Here is a 23,777-nt window from a genome sequence, read left to right on the forward strand (position 1 = left end):
ATAAAATGTGAACAACATAAATTATTACATAAATGTGAGAGTGTTACTGAACTCAGGTAATAGAAAAATAGGATTTGTTTCATGAAATAACTATCTTGTGATATTTTATGTGTAAAAGGTGGGCTACAGTCCCCCTTGACGTACTGACGTACACAAAACAGAATAGCGAGCAGAGGCGACACTCCGTTATTCTAATCGATAACATATACACCTGACTATATGCACCCAACATACATTTCATTAAAACAAAGCTGCTGGAAAACCGTATGAATAATGGATACATGTGTCTTCATAAATAAGGCTATGCATACATGTAGGGCTTACGGCAGTCACGTTGTTAGAGATCAGTGGATATAAGAACTAGCGGAACTCTCGGTCGTTACTGTTGAACTCTCAACACTCGTCTTTTTGACGTCCATCAGAAGTAAGTTTCATTACACTTGCGTTAAAAATTTACGTGTAGTTACATTCTTTAGCCTATTTTCGAATAATGTTGTTATTGCGAGTAGATAGATAAAGACCTCTACAATACCGGCCACAGCCGGAGCCTTAATGGTTGCTGAATAACTCATTAGTATGCAAATATATCCATGATGTCATAGGTCAGTGAGGGTAAGGAAAGGTCAATGGTCAAAATGTAATGAGGCATATAATAAGACGATCAGTGATTAACACGTTATTGGACGAAACAAGGAAAGATGGCTACGGTCACCACGGTCCTTTGAAATTGAAAGGACTTTAATTTGCCTCGATTTGCCAATGAACGATTGTGAACAGGCATGTTGGCGCGACGTGACGAAGGCTATAGAAACTGTAGGTACACCCTGTTTCGTCAGTCACAACCAACATCTACACCTAACTCAACAATGCTAATAGAATGAAATTACCCAAGTAAACAGAACAGCAGTGAATGTATCATTTCATAGTATGTCATTGTTCATTATAATGTATTTACTAAACTACCATTTTAGCCTTGAAAAATTCCTATACAGTTTAGCCTACTCAAAGTTTGCTAAGGATCACCACTTTAAATGGTAAATTGTGTGCATCAGTTGAAATAGCCAATGACAATATTGTGTGATGACATGTTCAATGAACAAAAGTCCGTTGTCATATGTCACACGATGCCAACAGAAACATGTGACCAATAATCACCCGTCAAAATTAGAGTATCTGACGAGAACTGAAACGTAAAAAGATCACGAAAACAAATTCAGTGTCAAAAAACAACAACACACAGTAGCCGCATGTGATCCACGTGATGAGATCACAGTCTGGCACCGTCGTTCTACTCGTATTCTCCCGATAAGTGTCTGGGTGGTTGTCAAGGGAAGATTGTTCCACTCTTCCATAAGAGATATGCCAAATTCCCGTAGAGTTGCTTGAAGGACAGGGCGTCGTGAGAGGGCGATCGGCAACTCGTCCCACATTTGTTCGATTGGGTTGAGGTCTGGTGACCGGCCGACCACTCCATGCGGACAATGGTCTCCTGCTATAAGTGGGCATCAATGACCCAGGCAAGATGAGGTCATGCGTTATTGTCCATGAGGATGAAGTCCGGTCCGATTGCAACAGCATTCGGTTTCACGTACACATCCAGAATGTCATCCTTGAAGCGCACACGTGTCATCGTGCCAGGCAGTAGGACATCTCTACTGCTCCCACCCCTAATCATGATTGAGCTCATTGCATTGCGGTCATGTTCGGTTATGTTAGAATCCTGCAATCTTTCTCCTTGTCTATGCCAAACTCGGTCACGACGATCGAGACAGTATCTCGATTCATCAGAGAAAAACATCTTCACTGGGTGGAAACTGGACTTTTATAGTTAGTTAACTCTCTTGCCCCGGAAAGATGCAGTGAAACGTACTTGAGCCCAGTCCTTGTCTGTCCAATTGACGTGATCTTCAGCCCAATCCAAACGTGATATCGAGCCTGTGAGATGCGAATGCATGCCCTCGGAGACTGCACTGTCTCAGTAGAAAAGTTCACGTCACTGGCGTTCCGAGGGTCATTTCTGAGTGTGGTGGCAGACACGAAGTGGTGACATAGAGTCAGGAAAAAATTATCTTCCCCTGTGTGGTGGGATGCTGTCGACTACTTGAATGTCACTGAGTAGCTGATCCAAACGTCTAGTAACGATGTCATGACTTTTGCAACGTGACGTTGTGCTGACCTAGTTTCAAGAATGTCTTTACATCAAGTTCTTCGGTTGTCTTTGACGCTGAGTGGGCATAAATGCTTTGACATTATTAAACTTATTTCATTTCTGAGACTTCGAAAATTCAAACAAACCCTTTGACTTTTTGCAAGTATGTTCTTTTTACTTGAACACAACACTACCTTCTTTAACTTAAAATACATCACTATTTTCAGACTTTGACAAAACAAGGAATATATTTGAGGAATATATTTGAAAATAAACCAAAACTTAACTCGTCTGTTATGTATTGTGTGAGTCGCGACAGTGGCTTCGAATACCGGTGCAATCCGATAATGTCCCAAGGTTTGTCAACACCATACCCGTCCTCGTAGGTTTCACCAAAGTGATAAACGTCTGAGATTTGCATTACTTGGGGATTTCCTCCCACGTTAAGCGGCGTTAAACCCAATTAACAACAATATGATATCATTTTATAAGTTTGTCTATCTTGTTTGTTTTGGGAAATCATTACTTTTCGTCAGGTGTAACGGAGGCATCGTGACGACCATGGTTGTGTATTCCTATCGCATGGCAAACATGTCTATGTCTAGACCCGAGAGTAGAAATTGTATAAACTGATAAATGATACTGGTATGTTTGTACCTGGGCTGCAAGTGTTATTAAGTCACCCTTGCTTAAAAATACATCCGGCTGAATACATGTCACTGCATAAATTATCTTGAAGTTAAAGTAGGGCATGGGCGCTTACCTTGTTTATCCTCGGTCCTTACGCAACATTTTGGTTGTTTGTTTGTTGTTTAACGCCGCACTGAGCAATATGCCGGCGGTCTGCAAATAATCGAGTCTGGACCAGACAATCCAGTGATTGACATCATGAGCATCGATCCACGCAATTAGGATCGATGACATGCATCAACAAGTCAGCGAGCCTGGCCACCTGATCCCGTTAGTCGCCTCTTACGACAAGCATAGTCGCCTTTTACGACAAGCATGGGCTGCTGAAGACCTTTTCTATCCCGAATCTTCAAGGGTATTACCAACAGTTGGGTTTTCTAGGTCTCTCTGTCGTCGTACACGGTAAATGTAATTTTAGTTTCTTGCTATGCGAGGTTGTCAGACTAACATTTAGTCCCAGAACTAAAGTTATCTTTAAAATATATATATACAAAGTATACCAAATAAAATCCAAATGGTACCCAGAACAATCCCTATGAGGATATATGGACTTGCTAAATCATTCTAGACTTGAGTTAGACTCTTTTTCAATTCAATCCCCAGGGTCTGGGCGACAGACAAGGCGGTCGTTAGTATACCCAACCAGGATTACCCTCGGACGGAATGGCTCGGGTTGCCGTCATTGGTGCAGGAGTGGTTGGTCTCTCTACCGCTATTAACATCCAGGAATGCATGCCGGGAAGTCGCGTGGACATAGTAGCAGACAAATTCAACCAAGACACGACCAGTGTCGGTGCCGCGGCTTGGATAGTTCCCTGGGCTCCGGGGGTCGATGAGGCACTACAGAGGTAAGATAACACAACAGAGAAGTCAGACACACGACAGTCACTTAATTGTCTGACAACACCTAATTTTGTTTCCTACAAGTCTTAAAGCTATCTCGTCAACCTTTTAATAAGCCCCATAAAGAATCGAGAAAATTCGTCATCTTCCTTTTCAACAAACCTTTGTTCTTTGAAAGATATGCACTCTTGCTATACTCTTGAGTGATTGAGTGAAATGACTTTTATTCATAGAAATTGAACTAACTTAGTCAGTGAATTTCACTGTCCACTCAGACACTAACACATCTAGTAGATAGTATATCTTCTTCACGTTTCCTCAGCCATTACAAGGATATCAAGTCTGCTATAGAACAAGAGAAGTATATAAGATGTAAGATGATAAATCACTTGTTAGGGCATTATGTGAATTCAGAGTGTCATTACACAATTTCAAAGTAAATTTTACACGTAAGTAGTTGTGGACAGGACACCAGTACCGCTCCTGGCTTCTGATTAGTCGAGAGGATCACGTGACCTCTGTGACGTCACATCCGGTCACGTGATCTGCGCATGCGCGCGGGGCATGATGGGACATGCGTGCGCATCCAAGATGGCGTCGCATCCGTGTCCGGTGGCGCGCGCATCCAAGATGGCGTCGCATCCGTGTCCGGTGGCGCGCGCCTTCAAGATGGCGTCGCATCCGTGTCCGGTGGCGTGCGCCTTCAAGATGGCGTCGCCTCCGTGTCCGGTGGCGTGCGCCTCCAAGAGGACGTCGCCTCCGTTTCCGGGGAGGAGGGATGGGGAAAAACCCGAAGAAGCGCACGTACAAGGTGAACAAGATCGACAGGGTTGTTGTTGTGGTGTGGTTCTAAAAATAGAAATAGAAAAGGCGGTGGTGGTGGTGGTGGTGAAGGGAAGGGAAGGGGAGGGAGGGGAGGGAGGGAGGGAGGGGAGGAGGAGGAGGAGGAGGAGGGGTGGGTTCACGGTGTGGTTGGGGGGTATGGGTTGGAGGGTCGTCAAAGCAAAGGAGGAAAAGCTGTCTTTCGGGAGAGATGGGTGGCCCTGAAAAGGGCCGTTTTGATGCTCACATGGTTGTGCATCCCACGGTACAAAGGCACGGGTGGACTTTCATCTGTCTCCTCACAGGACACCTACTGGTGTGCGTTAACCGCCGCACGTAGGTGTCCTTGAGGATGGTCTTACAGTACACGCACTCGAAAGTACCATCCCATGCCCTTGTGCCAAGGGCGTACACAGGTAAGCACCCTTGGCATGTACCGCATTGCCATGGAGGTAGCGATGGCAATGGCGGTACTTCTTCTTTCTTTTCCAACTCCGAGCGACACCCTTTGCACAGTGGCAAAGGGTGCACCACTGAGGCGAGCTCCAGATCCCAGTTTTCAGCCATTCTTGATTTTTCGAATCAATTTTACAAGTGACACTGACCCACTCGAATCCACTCTTGTTTTATAGGAGAGGCACTGACACCCTGCCTCCCGGTTGGTTCGCCAGGCCGCAGCTCCGATTGGTTCGTTCCGGGGCCTTGCCCGCACCTCGGTTTTCCAAAACGGACCGACCCCTGTGTTTCTTTTCCATAGGAAATGAATTTTAACATGGGAGAGAAAGCACAACCCCGGTTCGGCCAATCAGAGCCCCGCCTGGTAGAGCGCCGCCTCTGATTGGTCGACAACCCAGGCTTCCGATTGGTCCGATTTCGATGCGGTTTTTTTTTCCTTGGGTAGCCTTGGTATTGTTTTAGGTAGACGGTCGTCTGAATGCTAAAGGAAAGGTGGACCTTCATAGGTAGACGTGAACGTGGGAATGCCTACGCGATGTACGTTGTGTCACCCCCCATGCCAATCGGAGTGTCATGTCATGTGTGTGTGAGTGTGAGTGTGGATGTCTTCAAACAGACGTTGACGTTGATGCATAGAATAGCGTGTTGTCAAGCAAAACGTGGTGTCCTGTATGTGTGTGTGTGTGTGTGTGTGTGTGTGTGTGTGTGTGTGTGTGTGTGTGTGTGTGTGTGTGTGTGTGTGTGTGTGTGTGTGTGTGTGTGTGTGTGACTACAACCATGGATGTCGTATGGAGATGAATAGAGAAAGATCGATACACCTGAGTGACGTTTGCACACGTCATGGACTTCGTGTCGCGATGTGAACGTCCTGTACTTTGTGTGTTGTCATGCAAACGTTGTGTCATGTGTGTGTGTTTTCAAATTATTATTATTAATATTATTATTATTATTATTGAAGGATACCGAGGTGTTGACATCCGTGTAAGTCGACAGACGTACTGTGACACGTGTTTTCATGCACACGTGATGTTTGACGTGGTGTACTACGTGTCTCTATTGATCTATTGATCTATATCTATGGATTGTATTTTTAGACGTGTGCCTCCAAGAGGTCTAGGGGAGGGTGTGGGTTCTTTGTTTTGGATTGTTGTTGTTGTTTGGGTTGGCAAAGCAAAGGAGGAAAGTTGTCTTTTGGGTGAGATGGGTGGCCCTGAAAAGGGCCGTTTTGGGGAAGAAAAACTTTTATGCTGCTGCTGCCCAAGAAGAAGGATCATGTCCAAGCTTCATGACAAGACAAGGATCGTCGAAGCGGTACTTGTAGTCATCTGGGTATGTCATCGGGGTGCCCACCGTGGCACCACTTGTGGGTCCAACAAAGAAAAGCTTGTTGGAAACAGGAAGCGGAAACAGACTGAACCAACCACAACAACAACAGCAGTAGACAAACGGGAACTTGAACGGGAACTTGAACGGGAACGCAGGACACGGGAAACGTCCTCCTAGGCAGCCGGCTGCGCTACGTCATTCGTGTACCTCTGTTTCTGGTGTTTCAACAGGCCGGTGAGCTTGAGGTAATCGCAGTCTGGGGACCACTTGTGATGTGCCCCCCCAAGGATCGTCGTGGGGTGCCCATTGTCTCAGCCGCAACCCACATTGGAAACAGCACACACCATCGGCCATCTGAGTGTAGACAAACCCCGCATGGGCCATCTCTTCAGCAGTCTGATACATTTGCGTTGGCCACGGCTCAAACGAAGCGAGCCTTCTTTCAAAGCGTAGATAATAGTACGATGGCGTTTGACTGAGCAGTGACATCGCATCCTCGGCATGACTCTTACCCCAACATCCACGAGTATCTGTACTATCCATCACCCCATTTTCGCCACGCGTCGCCGTACCACTCTTCTTTGTTTCAGCCATTCTTGATCATTTTATGTCAAATACACTGACCCACTCGAATTCACTCTTGTTTTATAGGAGCAGAACCGGATCGAAAATGGCTGCTTCCTGGTTGGTCCAAAACGCAACGCACGGATTGGTTCGTTCCGGGGCCTGGTCCGCACCTCGGTTTCTCAAAACGACCCGACCCCTGTGTTTCTTTTCCATAGGAAATGGATTTTACCATGGGAGAGAAAGCACAACTCGGCTCGGGTGCTGTCTTCTGATTGGTCGGTGCTGTCTCCTGATTGGTCGACAACCCAGGCTTCGGATTGGTCCGATTTCGATCCTGTTTTGGGGAAGGGTTGTCCACCCATCAGACGTTCAGTCCCTCTTAGAGTACAGACGTTCATCAGATACGCATCGCTATCATGACGAGCAACCCAAGTACGCCCTATCGTTTGGAGAGGCAAGACATCATCCGCTCCAGACGATTAAGAACCTCTAACCATACCTATCGTTTGACTTTCAACCCAGACTACTTGGACACCGTACCACCGGAACGCGTTCCCATGGAACTGCCAGTTTTATTTGACAGGGTCATCGATGACTTTTATGAACAGATGTCAGGCCAGAAGGGAGACCGTATTGGTCTAGGTATCGATCATCCCGCTTTGAACACTCCCATACGGATCCCCTTTCGTCGCTTTGAAGATCTCCATGGGCTCGATATTTTGCATGCCGTGGAAAAAGTCCAACAGTCCAACAAAGCCCTGAACATCGATGCCAAGATCAATCCTGTTTGGCACGGGCCCTGGTGGTGGCACAGCATTATGCCCAGAAGCCTCACCCTCTGACCCAAGAATGGAAAACCGAGCGAGTGAGACTGACGAGAACGGATCGCGTCGACGTTCAAGGCATACGGGCACGGGACTTGTTTCGACGCCTTGGCCTGCCTGAAGGCCCCTGTCAGGGCCTGAACGATCTCGCACGCGTGGGACGCGCCTTGGTCCCCCTGAATTATCAACTGAAAGTCTACAGTCAAGAGGTGGACCAGAGACTGTTGTACAAGTGTGATGAGGCTCCACCCCACGCCACCGTGTTGCATCTCTATCATCATGATCAGCACTACGATGTCATCACGTCCATGCCCGCTTTTTATGGCTCTAACCATTACTGCGAACGCTGCGACCACCGTTACGAGCATCCCGAAAAACACCCCTGCACCAAGGAATACCGCTGTCACCGCTGCCTCCACTCTACCTATTGCAAGCCCCAGGTAGAGCACGGGATCCCTTGCTTGACATGTCAACGTTGGTTCCCCAATCCATCGTGTTACACTCGACATCTCCAGTCACCGTCAAGGAAAACCCAGCGCCTGCCAATCGATTCACAGGTGCCCGACCTGTTTTCATCTGGTCCGCGTCTTGGAGACCCCCATGGTTCACCACGAGTGCTTCGACGAAGACCATCCCTGCTTGGTGTGCCGAGAACCCATGACCCCAGACCATCGCTGTTACATGACGTCTCTCCGTGAAGAAAACGAGGAGGAGGGTGAGGGGAAGGAGGGGGAGGGAGAGGAAGCGGAGGAGGAGGAGGGGGAAGAGGAACAACATCACGTACGAGACAATGTCCGATACGCCTTCTACGATTTTGAATGCATGCAAGACACGGGGGAACACATTCCAAATTTGTGCGTGGTGCAACTGGGATGTGGACGGTGCATCAGTGAAGTCAGCAAGGACTTGTGCGAACACTGTCCATGGAGAGAAGAAGGATATGGTCCCAGCCGTGAGATCGTGTTTCGAGGCCCCACCACGCGACATGATGTGTGTGTCTGGTTGACCACGTTGGCTGAAAAACCCAGGAAGAAGCCCCACCCAGAGGAAGAGGAGGGTAGCACACGCAAGGGGACAACAGACCGCCTGGGGAAAAAAAGAAAACGGGATGACACCCCCTCAAGAAAGTACGCTTCCAAACGTCAACAACATGCATCACCCCAGCATAAGACGGAAGAGGGGGAGGGGGAAGAGGCCATGGAAGTGGAGAAAACAAAGAAGCCAAAGAACAAGAACACCACTTGCCATACAGTCGCGAAGGAGGATCGCATTTATGTGATGGCCCACAATGCACGATCGTATGATTTACACTTAATCCTGAAGGGTCTGTCCCCCCTCCTGGTGACACTCCCCACCAAGATTCGACATGGCCAACACATTTTGCAGATGACCCTGGGACGGCTGTGTTTCGAAGACAGCTTAAATTTCATCCCTTACCCCCTGAAAGCCTTTCCCAAGAGCTTTGGGCTGAAAGAAATGAAGAAAGGGTACTTTCCGCACTTTTTCAATACGGGACTCAACCAGCATAGAGGTCCCTATCCACCAGCCGTCACATACGATCCCGATGGCATGTCTCCCGCGGAATGCACCGCCTTCCTCCAGTGGCATACTCAAAAAGTGCAAGAAGGAGCTTTGTTCGACTTACAAGGAGAACTTTTAGCTTACTGCCAGAGCGATGTGGACATTTTGAGACGGGGATGCGCCGACTTCCGACAGAACGCCATCCACTCGGTTGGCATGGATCCCTTTGTGGAAGTGATGACAGCTGCTGCCTTCACCATGAAATCCTTTCGAAAACACGACCTGAAACCCAATACCATCGCCATTCTTCCACCTCAAGGCTACCAACCCAAGAGAAACTATTCCCAGGCCTGTATGCACTGGCTCCACTATCTGATGGAAACGGACCCCCATCTGCACCTCCAGCACGCCAGGAATGGAGGTGAACAAGAGTTCACGTGTGGAGAGGGCCACCATCGGTACAGCGTGGATGGCTACGATCCAGCGACAGGCACCGTCTACGAATTCCTGGGCTGTCACAAGACCCAACGTGGAGAACCGCATCCCGTCCTGGGCACGTCGTAGGGAGCCCGTTACACCGACACCCGCTACCGCTTAAGTCTGCTGAGTCAACACCCTGAGGTGAAACGGATCGTCACCCTGTGGGAGCACGAGTTTACGAAAATGCAACGGGAGGACTCAGCTCTGCGTGCTTTCTTGCAGGGACCCCGCTGTATCCACGTCCCCGGGCCGCTCAACCCTCGTGATGCCTTCTATGGAGGACGCACCAATGCGACGTGATTATGCTACGAAGCCCAAGAAGGTGAAACCATCAAGTACATTGATATTTGTTCCCTTTACCCCTACATTTGTAAGACCGGAGCGTTTCCCACGGGACACCCGACCCTTCTCCATCAACCCCCTGTGGACACGTTGTTTGAACTGAAAGGCCTGATCCAATGCCGTGTCCTACCCCCGAAACGACTCTACCATCCGCTACTGCCTTACAGATCGGGTGGCAAACTGCTCTGTCCTTTGTGCCGTACGTGTGCCGATGCCCGGTCAGACTCCCCCTGCCAGCACACGGACGAAGAGAGGTCATAGGTGGGGACGTACGCCACCGTAGAACTCCAGGAAGCCGTGAAGAAGTATGACTACCGGGTGCTTCAGATCTACGACGTTTGGCATTTTGACACTTTTGCACAGCATGACCCCGACACCCAGCAAGTGGGACTCTTTGACACTTACATCGATCGGCATTTCAAGGAGAAGCTCGAAGCCAGCGGATACCCCGAGTGATGTACGGATCACGACGCATACATCCAGGAAATCTACGACAAAGAAGGCATTGCGTTGGACAAGGATCGCATCGAAAAAAATCCAGGACGTCGCACGATTGCCAAGATGCAACTGAATTCGCTCTGGGGCAAGTTTGGACAACGGGAAGACTACAGTCAGAACGTCTATATCAGCGAACCTGTACAGTACTTTGCCTTGTGGAGGGATGACCGCAATACCATCGAGGATGTGGCCGTGGTCAACGAACACATGGTGAAAGTGACCTATACCCATCGGAAAGAATACCAAACCCCTCATTCTCATTTCAACGTCGCCATCGCCGCTTGGGTCACCGCCCAAGCACGTCTCAAGCTGTACGAGACCCTTGCCCTGGTGGGTCGCAGGGTCTTGTATTTTGACACGGACAGCGTCATTTACATTCATCGACCCCACGACGCGAATCCAGAGCTGGGCCATTCGTTGGGTGAGTTTACGGATGAACTGGATGGAAACACCATCAAGACGTTTGTGTCGGGAGGTCCCAAAAACTATGGCTACGAGTTAATGAACCCCAGACCCAATGGAACGCGCACGACCTGCAAAGTGCGAGGGTTCACTTTGAATTACCGAAACCAACACCATCTCAACTTTGACACCATGAAAGGACTGATACTGGGACAAGGGCCTGGGAAAGAGGGGGAGAAAATCAGTTTGGATTACCCTCATCAAATCATTCGAAAAGGACCTGGGCACGAAAACGCAATTGTGACCCGACCCTCCCGAAAAGACTATCGTACCGTGTACAACAAGCGACGTCTCGTCTACGACGACACCACAGGGCTGCCTGTAGATACGCTCCCCTTTGGGTACAGAGACGACTTTCTATAATTTTTTCATGACAGCGGATCGAAACCGAATCGACATGGACCCCTACAGAAAAAAACGGATCGAAATCTGACCAATCCGAAGCCTGGGTTGTCGACCAATCAGAGGCCACGCTCGGACCATGGTGGGCTCTGATTGGTCGAACCGAGGTTGTGCTTTCTCTCTCACGCTACAAGCCTAACCCTATGGAAAAGAAACACAAGGGTCGGTCCAGTTTGGAAAAAATTGAGACTCAGACCCGACACCGGAACGGACCAATCAGAAAGCAGGACCTCCGTGGCTTTTAATACGACCGACGCTCTCCGGTCATCACTTTTCACTGAACGGACCGAGCAACAACATCGTCCCTCTGATTGATGTTCCTCACGTTGTGTTGGTTGTTGGCGTTTTATCTGGAAGAAACACGTGTTTGGAGAGAGTACCATCAAGTGTTGACGCACCTCCGTGAAGACTTGGAAAGAAACAACAACAACAACAACGAACAGAACATCCGGACAACATCATGTCGAACAACATGTCGAAACGGTTGAATGACAAGACACGAAGCGACATGAGTGGCCAAGGAAGCAGTGGAAATGGGAGCGGTGAAATGACTGCTGAACTGTGGGGTGAAGTGTACGACTTGTTGTGTTTAAAGATGAAGACCGACGACGCGTACGCCAAGTTACGTGCGAAGGGCGACAACCTGATGTGCGACCAGATACGTTCAAAGATGAGGAAGCTGACTGAACCCCAGAAAGGAACATCGAAGAAGACGATAAAGAAGATCCAGAAGAAAAAGACGAGCAAACCCACAGCAGTTGTTGTCCCCACCGCAGCAGCAGCAACAACACCCACCACCACCACCACCACAGCGCCAGTCCCCACCACCACCACCACAGCAGTCACAGCAACCACTGCAACAGCGACAACAGACACCGAAACGATGGGGACATCCTTTTTGAAACCTGCAACACCCGCAGCGTCTGCAAAAAGACGATCACGGAAGAAATTATCTCTGAAGATCTCTCCTCAAGAACAACTGTAAGTACCCTGCTCTTCTTTGTCTCAGTCATTCTTGATGTGATGTTGATGTTGATGATGATGATGATGATGATGATGATGATGATGATGGCGATGTTGATGATGACTATACCTATGCCTATGATGAATGGACTCTGTCCTTTGATTGACAGGACCCCTGATGTCAGTTCAGCCCAGACCGTGCTAGAACAGTGGTGGGAACAAACCCCTCGGGAGCCCACCTATTCACCGAATACCCCTGTGACGATGGCGACGGATGACCTCGATGATCATGAAGCGCTCAAGCTGGCCACTCTCCCTTCCATGGATCTGGACACGCTCCCCCTGCTTGAGGCTTCTTGGTCACCAGCACCACCGGAAGATGTTCATGTCTACTCCTCAGGTATGCCCATGGTTTGCGACGATGATGATGATGACAACGTTGACCTGGATCCTTATGGAGAAGCTCAACCCTACAACGCGAATGTCGTGTTTGCCGACACAACAACATGTTAAGATACATCAGTTGCAACAGCGGGCAAGTGATGTGTCATGCCTGTGGTCTGGAGCTCATAGACTGTACTTGTAGTATGTTGACCTATGACAGCATAGTGACACATGATGACATGCCTATCGCATCTGAGGATCACATCTTATGGTGATCCTCCTCTTCGCTCGAAGAACTTTACAACACGTAAGCTGCAACCGTGATCAAGTGATGTGTCATGTCTGTTTCAGGGAGGCCATAGACTGTACGTGTTGAACGGATGGACCTCTCACATGGTTGAGGGAGGACCACCTCTTATGGGATTGAAGACAGAAGAGCTTGAAGATGGAAGAGGAAAACGTTGTCGCGTTATTGTTGTTGTTGTTGTTGTTGTTGTTGTTGTAGGGACATGCAAAGCACTCCCTCCTCCATTGACTTTTCGTATTTCCATTGTATCTGGTTGTGATTGGTTTTTCATTATTAAACAGTGATTGATTGAACTGACTCTTTGTGTCTTGATTGATCTCAACTCCAATAGAGTGCCGAACCGAGGGTAGAGGTTGAGTTGAGATGTCGTTTACGTCGTCTGTCCGTCTGTCTGTCTGTCTGTCTGTCTGTCATGTCCGTGCACACCAAAGTGCAAAATTAAAATAAAAATAGATAAAAGAGAAAGGCTATGCTTGAAAGATCAGCTGCCTGGTGTCAGTCATTCCAGTACGCATCGATCATCCCCACACCCACCGTGTGCCATGTCATGTCATGGATCATGTCATGCCTCACGCCGTGTGTCCGTCAACCCAAACACAGGATGACGTCACGTCATGAGGTGGAGGAGGTGGAAGCTAAGGTCATGACCTTCCGTTGAAGGGAGTAGGGTGGAGAGTTTCATAAAAGCAGGCGAACCCTCAGACCTTCTTTCAGTGAAGTCACAGTCATCATGGAGCAAAGACGTTCTATGAATGCCATGTCATCCTCCCGAGATGTCGTCACCGATTCCGAGTGGGTGTCTGATAAGGCGGTAGAACAAGAAGCGAGAAAACGTCCACTCTTGATGGACGACACGCTCTTGATGGACGACACATGGCGACTCGGTGACATTCCGGAGAGACCTTTTCCTTCTTACACCTTGTGTCATCCTTCTCATCCCCACTATGATTCATTTCAAGAACGTCTGAGGTCTTTTCAAACGTGGCCTAAACAGATGACCCAGACCCCTTATGACATGGCCATGGCTGGCTATTTCTATCCAGGACGAGGTGACCGTGTTATCTGTTATTGCTGCGATGTGACACTCCGCCAATGGGAAGTCACAGACCAACCCTGGAAAGAACATCTGAAGCACGCCAAAGTCCCTTGCAAATACTTGTGCGTGTTTTGTCCTGATGGAGAAGTGAACGAAAAATACAGACGTTTGGTGTCCCAAGAAGCACGGAAGAGAAGAGTCGAGTGTCTTGTACACCCAAAGTGACAAAGTTTCTTTTTTTTTTTCTTTTTTTTCAAAGTGGTCAGACGTTCATACCCTCGTGGTCACCCCTCGTGGTCACCCCTCGTGTTCACAAAAATCACAGGGATGTCCCCCCCTCATCCTGTGACTTTTGTTTTGTTGTGTTGGTTCATGTGATCAGGGGGATTAAATTTGTTTTAAAAACTCATAGTCGTGTTATGTTGTCTGTAGGATGAAGAAAAAAACAAAACAGGATCGAAATGCACACCCCGATAAAAACCGGATCGAAATCGGACCAATCGGAAGCCTGGGTTGTCGACCAATCAGAGACCGCGCTCGGACCAGGCGGGGCTCTGATTGGCCGAACCGGGGTTGTGCTTTCTCTCCCATGTTAAAATCCATTTCCTATGGAAAAGAAACACAGGGGTCGGTCCGTTTTGGAAAACCGAGGTGCGGACCAGACCCCGGAACGAACCAATCGTGGGCGCTGCCTGGGGAACCAATCGGGAAGCAGGGTGTCAGTGCCTCTCCTATAAAAACAAAACAAGAGCGAAGCCACTCACACACACTGCATTCTATGAAACCCATCATGCCAGCTCGATACAGTTGTATGAAGTGCCAGACCGACAGTCACAGTTACCTGTACTGCCCTGAAGTGACATGCCTCGAGTGTCACGATCAAGGTCACCGTCACTATGTCTGTCCGAAGATGAACAGTCAAGAGAAGCAGGAGAAGCAGAACCTGGGCCCCTGTTACAACTGTGAAGCCTTGGGTCATTTCGCTGCAGATTGCCCAGAACCCAGTCGAAAGAAGACTCCCCATCGCCTGGACCGCTGTTTACAACTGTCGAGCCCTGGGTCATTTCGCTGCAGATTGCCCAGAACCCAGTCGAAAGAAAACGTTAGCAACACCGTCCACCTCGACACCCGTGGCATCCGTGGCACCCATGGCACCCGTGGCACCCGTGACACCCGTGACACCCGTGACACACGTCCTTCATCTCATCGAAGACATGCATGCCGATGTCCTCGACCTAAAAGAATGCCTCGCACAACTCCGTGTAGGCATCACACCTCGTGTAGAGAAAAGAAAACGGGACAGAAGCCCCTCAAGAAAACACGTTTCAAAGCGCCGACGACACCTTCCGTCCGAGGATGAGATGGAAGTAGAGGATGGAGAAGATAGATCATCTGAACAAAGTGACTAACGCATGGGCCATGCTGCCCCCACTGTTTTTTACCAGTTTCCCATCGTTTGCAGTTTTTCCAGTGTTCCAGTGTTCCAGTGTTCCTGCCGTTTCCTGTCGTTTCCAGTTTCCAGTTTGTTTTCCAACGGCCCTTTTCAGGGCCACCCATCTCTCCCGAAAGACAGCTTTTCCTCCTTTGCTTTGACGACCCTCCAATCCCCTGTCGATCTTGTTCACCTTGTACGTGCGCTTCTTCGGGTTTTTCCCCATCCCTCCTCCCCGGAAACGGAGGCGACGTCCTCTTGGAGGCGCACGCCACCGGACACGGAGGCGACGCCATCTTGAAGGCGCACGCCACCGGACACGGATGCGACGCCATCTTGAAGGCGCGCGCCACCGGACACGGATGCGACGCCATCTTGGATGCGCGCGCCACCGGACACGGATGCGACGCCATCTTGGATGCGCACGCATGTCCCATCATGCCCCGCGCGCATGCGCAGATCACGTGACCGGATGTGACGTCACAGAGGTCACGTGATCCTCTCGACCAATCAGAAGCCAGGAGCGGTACTGGTGTCCTGTCCACAACTACTCACGTAGATGGGAAAAAAGGGAACTTGAAATGGGTATCTGTAAAAACTGCCAATTAGGAGAGATTGGGTATGAGCTTCATGTTTTATTAGTATGTGATAAGTATGAACATCTTAGAGAAAAATATATTTTGATGTTTTACAATAGGCATACAAACAAGATTTTCAGTGATCAGTCTTATATCCAACAACTTTGCTGTTATACGTTCATTAGCCATATTGTTAAAACATATATATTCTCTGCCAGATAGTTTTAATATATCATGTATGTCACGTTACTAAACAAATGAAACTGAAAATGTCAACTCTACAATGGGCCATGTGGCCTTAAATACCGAATAAATAGCTATCTATCTAACTTATCAGTTGTGTGTGCCATGGAGATTGTTTAAACCAGTATCACCATAACCTTGGTTTATATGCACATTTTGATGTTCATATTGCACTTTGTTCGTTGCAGGTCGTGGTGGTTCATGTGTTATGCATGTGCCTGTGAATCTGATATGCACAACGATATATTATACATCTCATCCATATTTGACCTAGAACCTGTTGATATGCTCTTTATAAACATGTCACACGCTAAACATGTTTAAAGGTGTTTAAATCTGAAACATGTATGGATTGTGGGGATGCTGCGTTCAGGCTGTGAGGCGATAGCTCATTTCATGTGTTTAGACCCTAAACGTGTTTAGATAGAACAGGCCTTGTATGTGTTTCCATTCTTACACATTGTTTTCAGTGTGGTTTAAGTAGTGAATTATACTAATTTAATAAGTGGTATTTACTAATCTTTAGCATCGTCCTGCAACCTGCCAGGCAGGGGAGTAAGTGAGTAAGTTGCTTACCTTCTGGCCTCTAACTAATTAAGTAAGTACAATTCACTGGACATGTTTCTCAGTGAAACGATCCCGAGTTTGGGACAGACTAGCCGACCCTATCAGTCACACAAAATATGAAAATAAACAGATGGTAATTATGTATATGCTATGTCCTTTTTGAAAGAAAGAAATATCCTAACCGTAACATTAAGCCGAGGTTTCTAGAATCACATTTGAACGGGTATTTAAATATAGTCTTTCTATGTAGGAAATGGGGCCGAACTTCAATGGATTACTTCATCAAACTGGCAGTTTCAGAAGACAGTGCAGACAGTGGTGCCAGTATTGGTATGGGGATACATTATGCCACTGGACCACAGGTTAGATCATCAATAGGGCTTCATCATCTCACCTAGGCAGACTTAACTGTTAGATTAATACTCATCATGTGTTCCCTGTCCATCACAGACCCGTGAAGATTCCGGGGGAGAATAGGTCTTCAGCAACCCATGCTTGTCGTAAAAGGCCACTATGCTTGTCGTAAAAGGCGACTAACGGGATCGGGTGGTCAGGCTCGCTGACTTGGTTGATGCATGCCATTGTTCCCAATTGCGTGGATCGATGCTCATGATGTCAATCACTGGATTGTCTGGTCCAGACTGGATTATTTACAGACCGCCGTCATATAGCTGGAATATTGCTGAGTGCGGCGTTAAACAACAAACCAACCAACTGTCCATCACGTTGCTACAATTAGTATCCCTGTGTTGTTCTTAGTTAACCTACTTATGTAAATCCCTCTTATGTATGCAAATTGTTTGTTCGATTGTATGATTCCGACTGTATCATGAGCATGTGTTCATAAATAACTATCAAATAGTGATGACATCAGGTGTTCGCGAACATTTGGAAATGTTATCCACATGTCAACCATAAACCTTTTGAATGCTTCACTGAGCATTACTAAGAAATGCCTGTCAAACAATTAAGTGAGTGAGTTGTGTTTAACGCCGCTTTTAACAGTATTCCAGTTATATCACTGTGTGACAGCTTAATGTGGGAGGAAAGCCCAAAGTGATGCCGGTCTTAGACGTTAACCACTTCGGTGAAACCCACGAGCACGGGTATGGTGCTGACAAACCTAGAAACATTATCGGGGCACACCGGGATTCGAACCCACAATCATAGGTTTCTGGCGTCCCTAAGGGACGTGCCAGGAACTTATGAGCATAGATTCTCGGGATCATCCTGAGGTTGTTTCTAGGTTTGTCAGCACCATACCCGTGTGTATCACTAAAGTGGTACATGCAAGACTTGCATCACCTCGGGTTTGCTCCCAAATTAAGCCGTCACGCCATGATGTAACTGGGATACTGTTAAAAGCCGCCTTAAACCCAACGTACTAACCCTTCTCGTTCAGACTCCACCTTTTAAACATCTCATGCTGTCCTTCGACCCAATGTCCAAGGAGAGTGCCGAGAAGCTGAACCTAGGAAAGTTGTAAGTATTCCAGAACATGAGATCTAAATCTGGATTTTCTACTATCATATTTACCTATCACTTAAGGGCTGGGTTGATGTTAGACTTTTTCAACGTCATGTTATGAATTGTAACCTTCCACTTAGCAACAAACACCTGTATCTCAATTAGAGGGTAGCATTGTAGGGGAGGATGAGATGAATCGACGACGATGAGAAGCGAAAGTATCCAATTGGATAAAATACATAACCGCCTGATTATTTATTTTTTGCAGCTATTGCTACACTGGCACAACCGTTGTCGTGGACATGAGTACATACCTCCACTGGCTCATGGCAAGGCAAGGCTTTACATCTATTACTGAAACCTATTGACCATGTGGCAAACCTACTGACTGTCTCCATTTCTAACTTGCATTACATGCTGGTGTACGTCCAATTGCAGTTCATAAACTTCGTCCTCCCTAATACACGAAATCACCAAGACCCACTGACCTTATGTTGATCCTGTACTGCTGCCTGACGGCTGTCGTTTTCCTGTCATATGATCAGTGTGTCAGACAACCACCGTCGTCCCATTATGACAGTACGGTATGCATGCTGTCACAGGGAGCCACCGTAAAACTAATAGAATCAATGAAATGAGGCGTTAAATGGATTTCCAGTAATTATTCATTTCGTTAATTCAAACAAAACAATTGTGATGCAAAACTTGATATTATGTTTGGTAGATGAATCTTGCAAGCTGTTACATCTCCCTATTCTCAAGCCACGGCAGGAAGATAAAACGTGGTGTTGTCCGAGTGTGGTACTGTTGCTAGACAGTACAACGTGACGTCATGGCGCAGCACGGTGTCGTAACGTTGCGTGTGACATACACACAGACACAGACACAGACACTGACACAGTCTCTCTCTCTCTCTCTCTCTCTCTCTCTCTCTCTCTCTCTCTCTCTCTCTCTCTCTCTCTCTCTCTCTGTGAATTCGTGTCATTGTTTATTCCAGCTTCCAAGCCCGAGGCGGGATTGTGCTCCAGAGGAAAGTGACGTCATTCCAAGAGGTGACACCAATAATACAATCAGCTAGAATAGTCAAGTATAATATTGCCATAGGCAGATACCGATGCAGTTCACCGATACACAACAGTTGTATTCTCATTCCAGTTCCCGATACGGTGTATCGATACACTAAAGGTGTATTCTACAACACAGTTCCCGATGCAGCATATTCTAATACACTTTCCTGAAACGGTTTAAATAATGATTCAGTTTCCCTATTTTTGCGCAAAAAGCAAAATATTCGTTGTTTATGAACGAAATTTATCGTATAATGGACAGTGTTATCGATGCAAAACCCTTTTTGATAAACTTGGTACCACAGTTTGATATTTATTATAATAAGCAAATACGTTTACACATCAGGAACCATTCGTCACCACCCGCCCCTTTCCGTAACCTGCAAGAAGACTCGTCCCCCTATCGATGAATGTTATGTGCGAAAACACGATCAACCAATCAGAATGCGCCTATGATTTCAAGTTCTTCGTCAAAGAATCCCTCAGAAATAATTTTTGATTTTACATATGTCTTGCATCTAAATATATACCCAAGACACAGTTAAATGTGTTCAATCATACTGTATAATTCCGAACGCCCTGATGTGCTTTAAAGTGCATCTGAAATATATATAAAATATGTGAACCATTACGCAACGAGTTGACAATTGTTTTAGGTATGCCCGTTTGCGCTAAGACGGAACCCGGTCGCAAAAATGGCCATGAGAGGGGAGCGAGTCGCTATTCGGCTTGTCCCGGAATAATACGAGTTGGTCACGAATGTTCAGGAACTGCTTTTCAACTCAATTCATCGATGCAACGTCGGTTTGATCAAAACGTTGGCTGACGTTCCCAAATATATATACGTACGGCTTTCCCGATGTTTGGGAGTTCTGCAGACAAACATGGCTGCAAATAATGTGGCACTATGTATTCATACGCCCTTCTTAAGTTGCTTCAGTTTCGGTGAAAAGATCATTCCAAACACTGATATTAAGCTTCAACATCACTGATTACTGATGAAAAATCTTGTTAATTTACTTCAGTGTCATGCCACAACAGTTGTCCTATATTTTCGCAGTTTGAAGGCGAGTACGACGTGGTGGTTAACTGTGCTGGTTTAGGGGCTAAAGCCCTGACTGGAGACGAGAAGCTGCAGCCAATGAGAGGACAGATGATGAGGGTGAGTGAGATGGCGGAGACATCATGTCGGGGTGAGCGCGGGTGGCGCGGAGTCGTTTAACACCAATCGCCCAGGGTGATGGAAACTACATTATTCCACAATACAAATATTAATAATAATCAATGACCAATAATGAGGATGAGTCTAATAGGATTCTGGAACGCCTAAGGGACATAAATATGCATTGCGAATTGCGACACCTCAGACGAATGTGCCCCCTTTACCGAAATAATCAGCTGAACACGTTGAAACCTGACTACCTTACCATGTTTTGCTCTTATTCATCCGTGACCTCTCGTATCATTCTGTGACAGGTTAGGGGCACAAGTCGCTATTCGGCTTGTCCCGGAATAACACGAGTTGGTCACGAATGGGTGGTTAAAGTGTTCGCTCGTCACGCCGAAGGCCTGGGTTTGATTCCCCACATGGGTACGATGTGTGAAGCCCATTTCTGGTGTCCCCCGCCGTGACAGTGCGGGAATATAGCATAAAGCGGCGTAAAACCACTCCCTCATTCTTTCTGTCAAAACTTAACGTGGTTTTCACGGTATTTGGTAACTTTGAAATATGTCTCTCTTGCGCCGACACCGAATTCCAACTCTTGCCTGAACTGATTCCCACACTGTAAAGAGTCAGTAAGTGCGATTAACCGCTTTAACATCTAGTGATGCAACATCAAATAAAATCGAACCTGAATCTTTTTATCCTGTCACACTTTGAACAAACGTGAACTGAATATTTATCAATCTACGTAAAAAGAAATTGAATGCCGTCCTGTCGATTGAAACCCCACAGAAAATAAACCAAAAGAGCCATTAGTTCACTAATTGGCTATTTTGAAGACCCAAGACAATTGTGATATTTTTGCACTTTGAATGTATTTGAATTCCCTTGGATAATATCCGATGTTTTTCAGTTAGATACCAAAATCTATGGGTCGTTTTTTTTAAAACATTTTTTTTTCTAGAAGTGATTTTTAAAACTAAATGTTGGTTGGAGAAAGAAAGAAATGTAACAACAATGAAAAGTTGTTTTTAAACTGTAAAGTGTTGTGTGTGTACAAAACCAGTGTCACTCGCTGATACAACCAGGACTTTAAGAACCTCTTGTTGCGGCCTCTGGAGAAATGTCGTAACGAAAAAACATAATTTATGTCATATGAAATGATTATTTTGTTGTTATATTCTCGCCGGCAGGTGGCCGCTCCGTGGGTGAAACACTACCTACACTGCTCGGACTCAGTTCATTTTCTTCCCAAGTAAGACATCGGAGTAGTTTGTGGCACGGAATCTGATTTATGTATCAGTGCAGCGTCTGGTCGGTACTATAAGACATTATGTTTGTATTTGTGGAGTGTCAGGGATCTGCAGCTGGTATCGGAATCTGCGTGTGTCAGGAATCTTATATGAATCTTGTGTGGTATTATGGATTTGATACATGAATCTGCGTGTGTCAGGAATCTTATATGAATCTTGTGTGGTATTATGGATTTGATACATGGAAACTGCGTGTGTCAGGAATCTTATATGAATCTTGTGTGGTATTATGGATTTGATACATGGAATCTGCGTGTGTCAGGAATCTTATATGAATCTTGTGTGGTATTATGGATTTGATACATGAATCTGCGTGTGTCAGGAATCTTATATGAATCTTGTGTGGTATTATGGATTTGATACATGGAATCTGCGTGTGTCAGGAATCTTATATGAATCTTGTTAGGTATTATGGATTTGATACATGGAATCTGCGTGTGTCAGGAATCTTAAATGAATCTTGTGTGGTATTATGGATTTGATACATGGATCTGCATAGGGATCCGGTATCTGGATTTGTGAAGTCCCGGGGGTCGGGTATCTGGATTTGTGTAGGGTTGGGAATTAATATCGTGTGTAGTGTATTATTGTAGTGATAGGGATCTGGTATCTGTATTAGTGTAGTGATAGGGATCTGGTATCTGTATTTGTGTAGTGTCAGGGATCTGGTATCTGTATTACTGTAGTGTCAGGGATCTGCTATCTGTATTAATGTAGTTTCAGGGATCTGCTATCTGTATTACTGTAGTGTCAGGGATCTGCTATCTGTATTACTGTAGTGTCAGGGATCTGCTATCTGTATTACTGTAGTGTCAGGGATCTGCTATCTGTATTACTGTAGTGTCAGGGATCTGGTATCTGGATTTCTGTAGTGTCAGAGATCTGATATCTGTACTACTGTAGTGCCATGTTCTGGTATCTGGATTAGTGTAGTGTCGTGAATTAATATTGGGATTTGTGTAATGTCAGAGATCTGGTATATGTATTTGTGTAGTGTCAGAGATCTGGTATATGTATTTGTGTATTGTCAGAGATCTGGTATCTGGATTTGTGAAGTGTCAGGGATCTGCTATCTGTATAACTGTAGTGTCAGGGATCTGGTATCTGTATTACTGTAGTGTCAGGGATCTGCTATCTGTATTTGTGTAGTGTCAGGGATCTGCTGTCTGTATTACTGTAGTGCCATGTTCTGGTATCTGGATAAGTGTAGTGTCAGGGATCTGCTATCTGTATTACTGTAGTGTCAGGGATCTGCTATCTGTATTACTGTAGTGTCAGGGATCTGCTATCTGTATTACTGTAGTGTCAGGGATCTGCTATCTGTATTACTGTAGTGTCAGGTATCTGCTATCTGTACTACTGTAGTGTCAGGGATCTGCTATCTGTATTACTGTAGTGTCAGGGATCTGCTATCTGTAATACTGTAGTGTCAGGGATCTGCTATCTGTATTACTGTAGTGTCAGGGATCTGCTATCTGTATTACTGTAGTGTCAGGGATCTGCTATCTGTATTACTGGAGTGCCATGTCCTGGTATCTGGATTAGTGTAGTGTCAGGGATCTGCTATCTGTATTACTGTAGTGTCAGGGATCTGCTAGCTGTATTACTGTAGTGTCAGGGATCTGCTATCTGTACTACTGTAGTGTCAGGGATCTGCTATCTGTATTACTGTAGTGTCAGGGATCTGCTATCTGTACTACTGTAGTGTCAGGGATCTGCTATCTGTATTACTGTAGTGTCAGGGATCTGCTATCTGTATTACTGTAGTGTCAGGGATCTGCTATCTGTATTACTGGAGTGCCATGTCCTGGTATCTGGATTAGTGTAGTGTCAGGGATCTGCTATCTGTATTACTGTAGTGTCAGGGATCTGC

At 46.5% G+C, this 23,777-nt stretch overlaps 1 protein-coding gene across 2 annotated transcripts in view; it reads left to right on the forward strand.

Annotated features, from left to right (window-relative positions):
• The first annotated feature begins 330 nt into the window (after positions 1-330).
• LOC124140857 (D-aspartate oxidase-like) overlaps positions 331-23,777 on the forward strand; it is a 29,163-nt gene continuing 5,716 nt past the window's right edge. Inside the window, exons 1-8 of one of the 2 annotated variants that reach the window (XM_046508658.2) lie at positions 331-424; positions 3,443-3,687; positions 17,143-17,254; positions 18,295-18,374; positions 18,628-18,693; positions 19,357-19,411; positions 20,487-20,588; positions 21,785-21,846. In XM_046508658.2, coding sequence (XP_046364614.2) covers positions 3,503-3,687; positions 17,143-17,254; positions 18,295-18,374; positions 18,628-18,693; positions 19,357-19,411; positions 20,487-20,588; positions 21,785-21,846 — 662 coding nt within the window. In that variant the 5' untranslated portion in view covers positions 331-424; positions 3,443-3,502. Of the gene's footprint in view, positions 425-697; positions 814-3,442; positions 3,688-17,142; positions 17,255-18,294; positions 18,375-18,627; positions 18,694-19,356; positions 19,412-20,486; positions 20,589-21,784; positions 21,847-23,777 lie in introns of those variants that run through there. The other variant, XM_046508659.2, reaches the window with a different exon arrangement.

Source organism: Haliotis rufescens, unplaced genomic scaffold (assembly GCF_023055435.1).
Source record: "Haliotis rufescens isolate VD_foot unplaced genomic scaffold, xgHalRufe1.0.p SCAF_17, whole genome shotgun sequence".
Taxonomy (NCBI): Eukaryota; Metazoa; Mollusca; class Gastropoda; order Lepetellida; family Haliotidae; genus Haliotis; species Haliotis rufescens.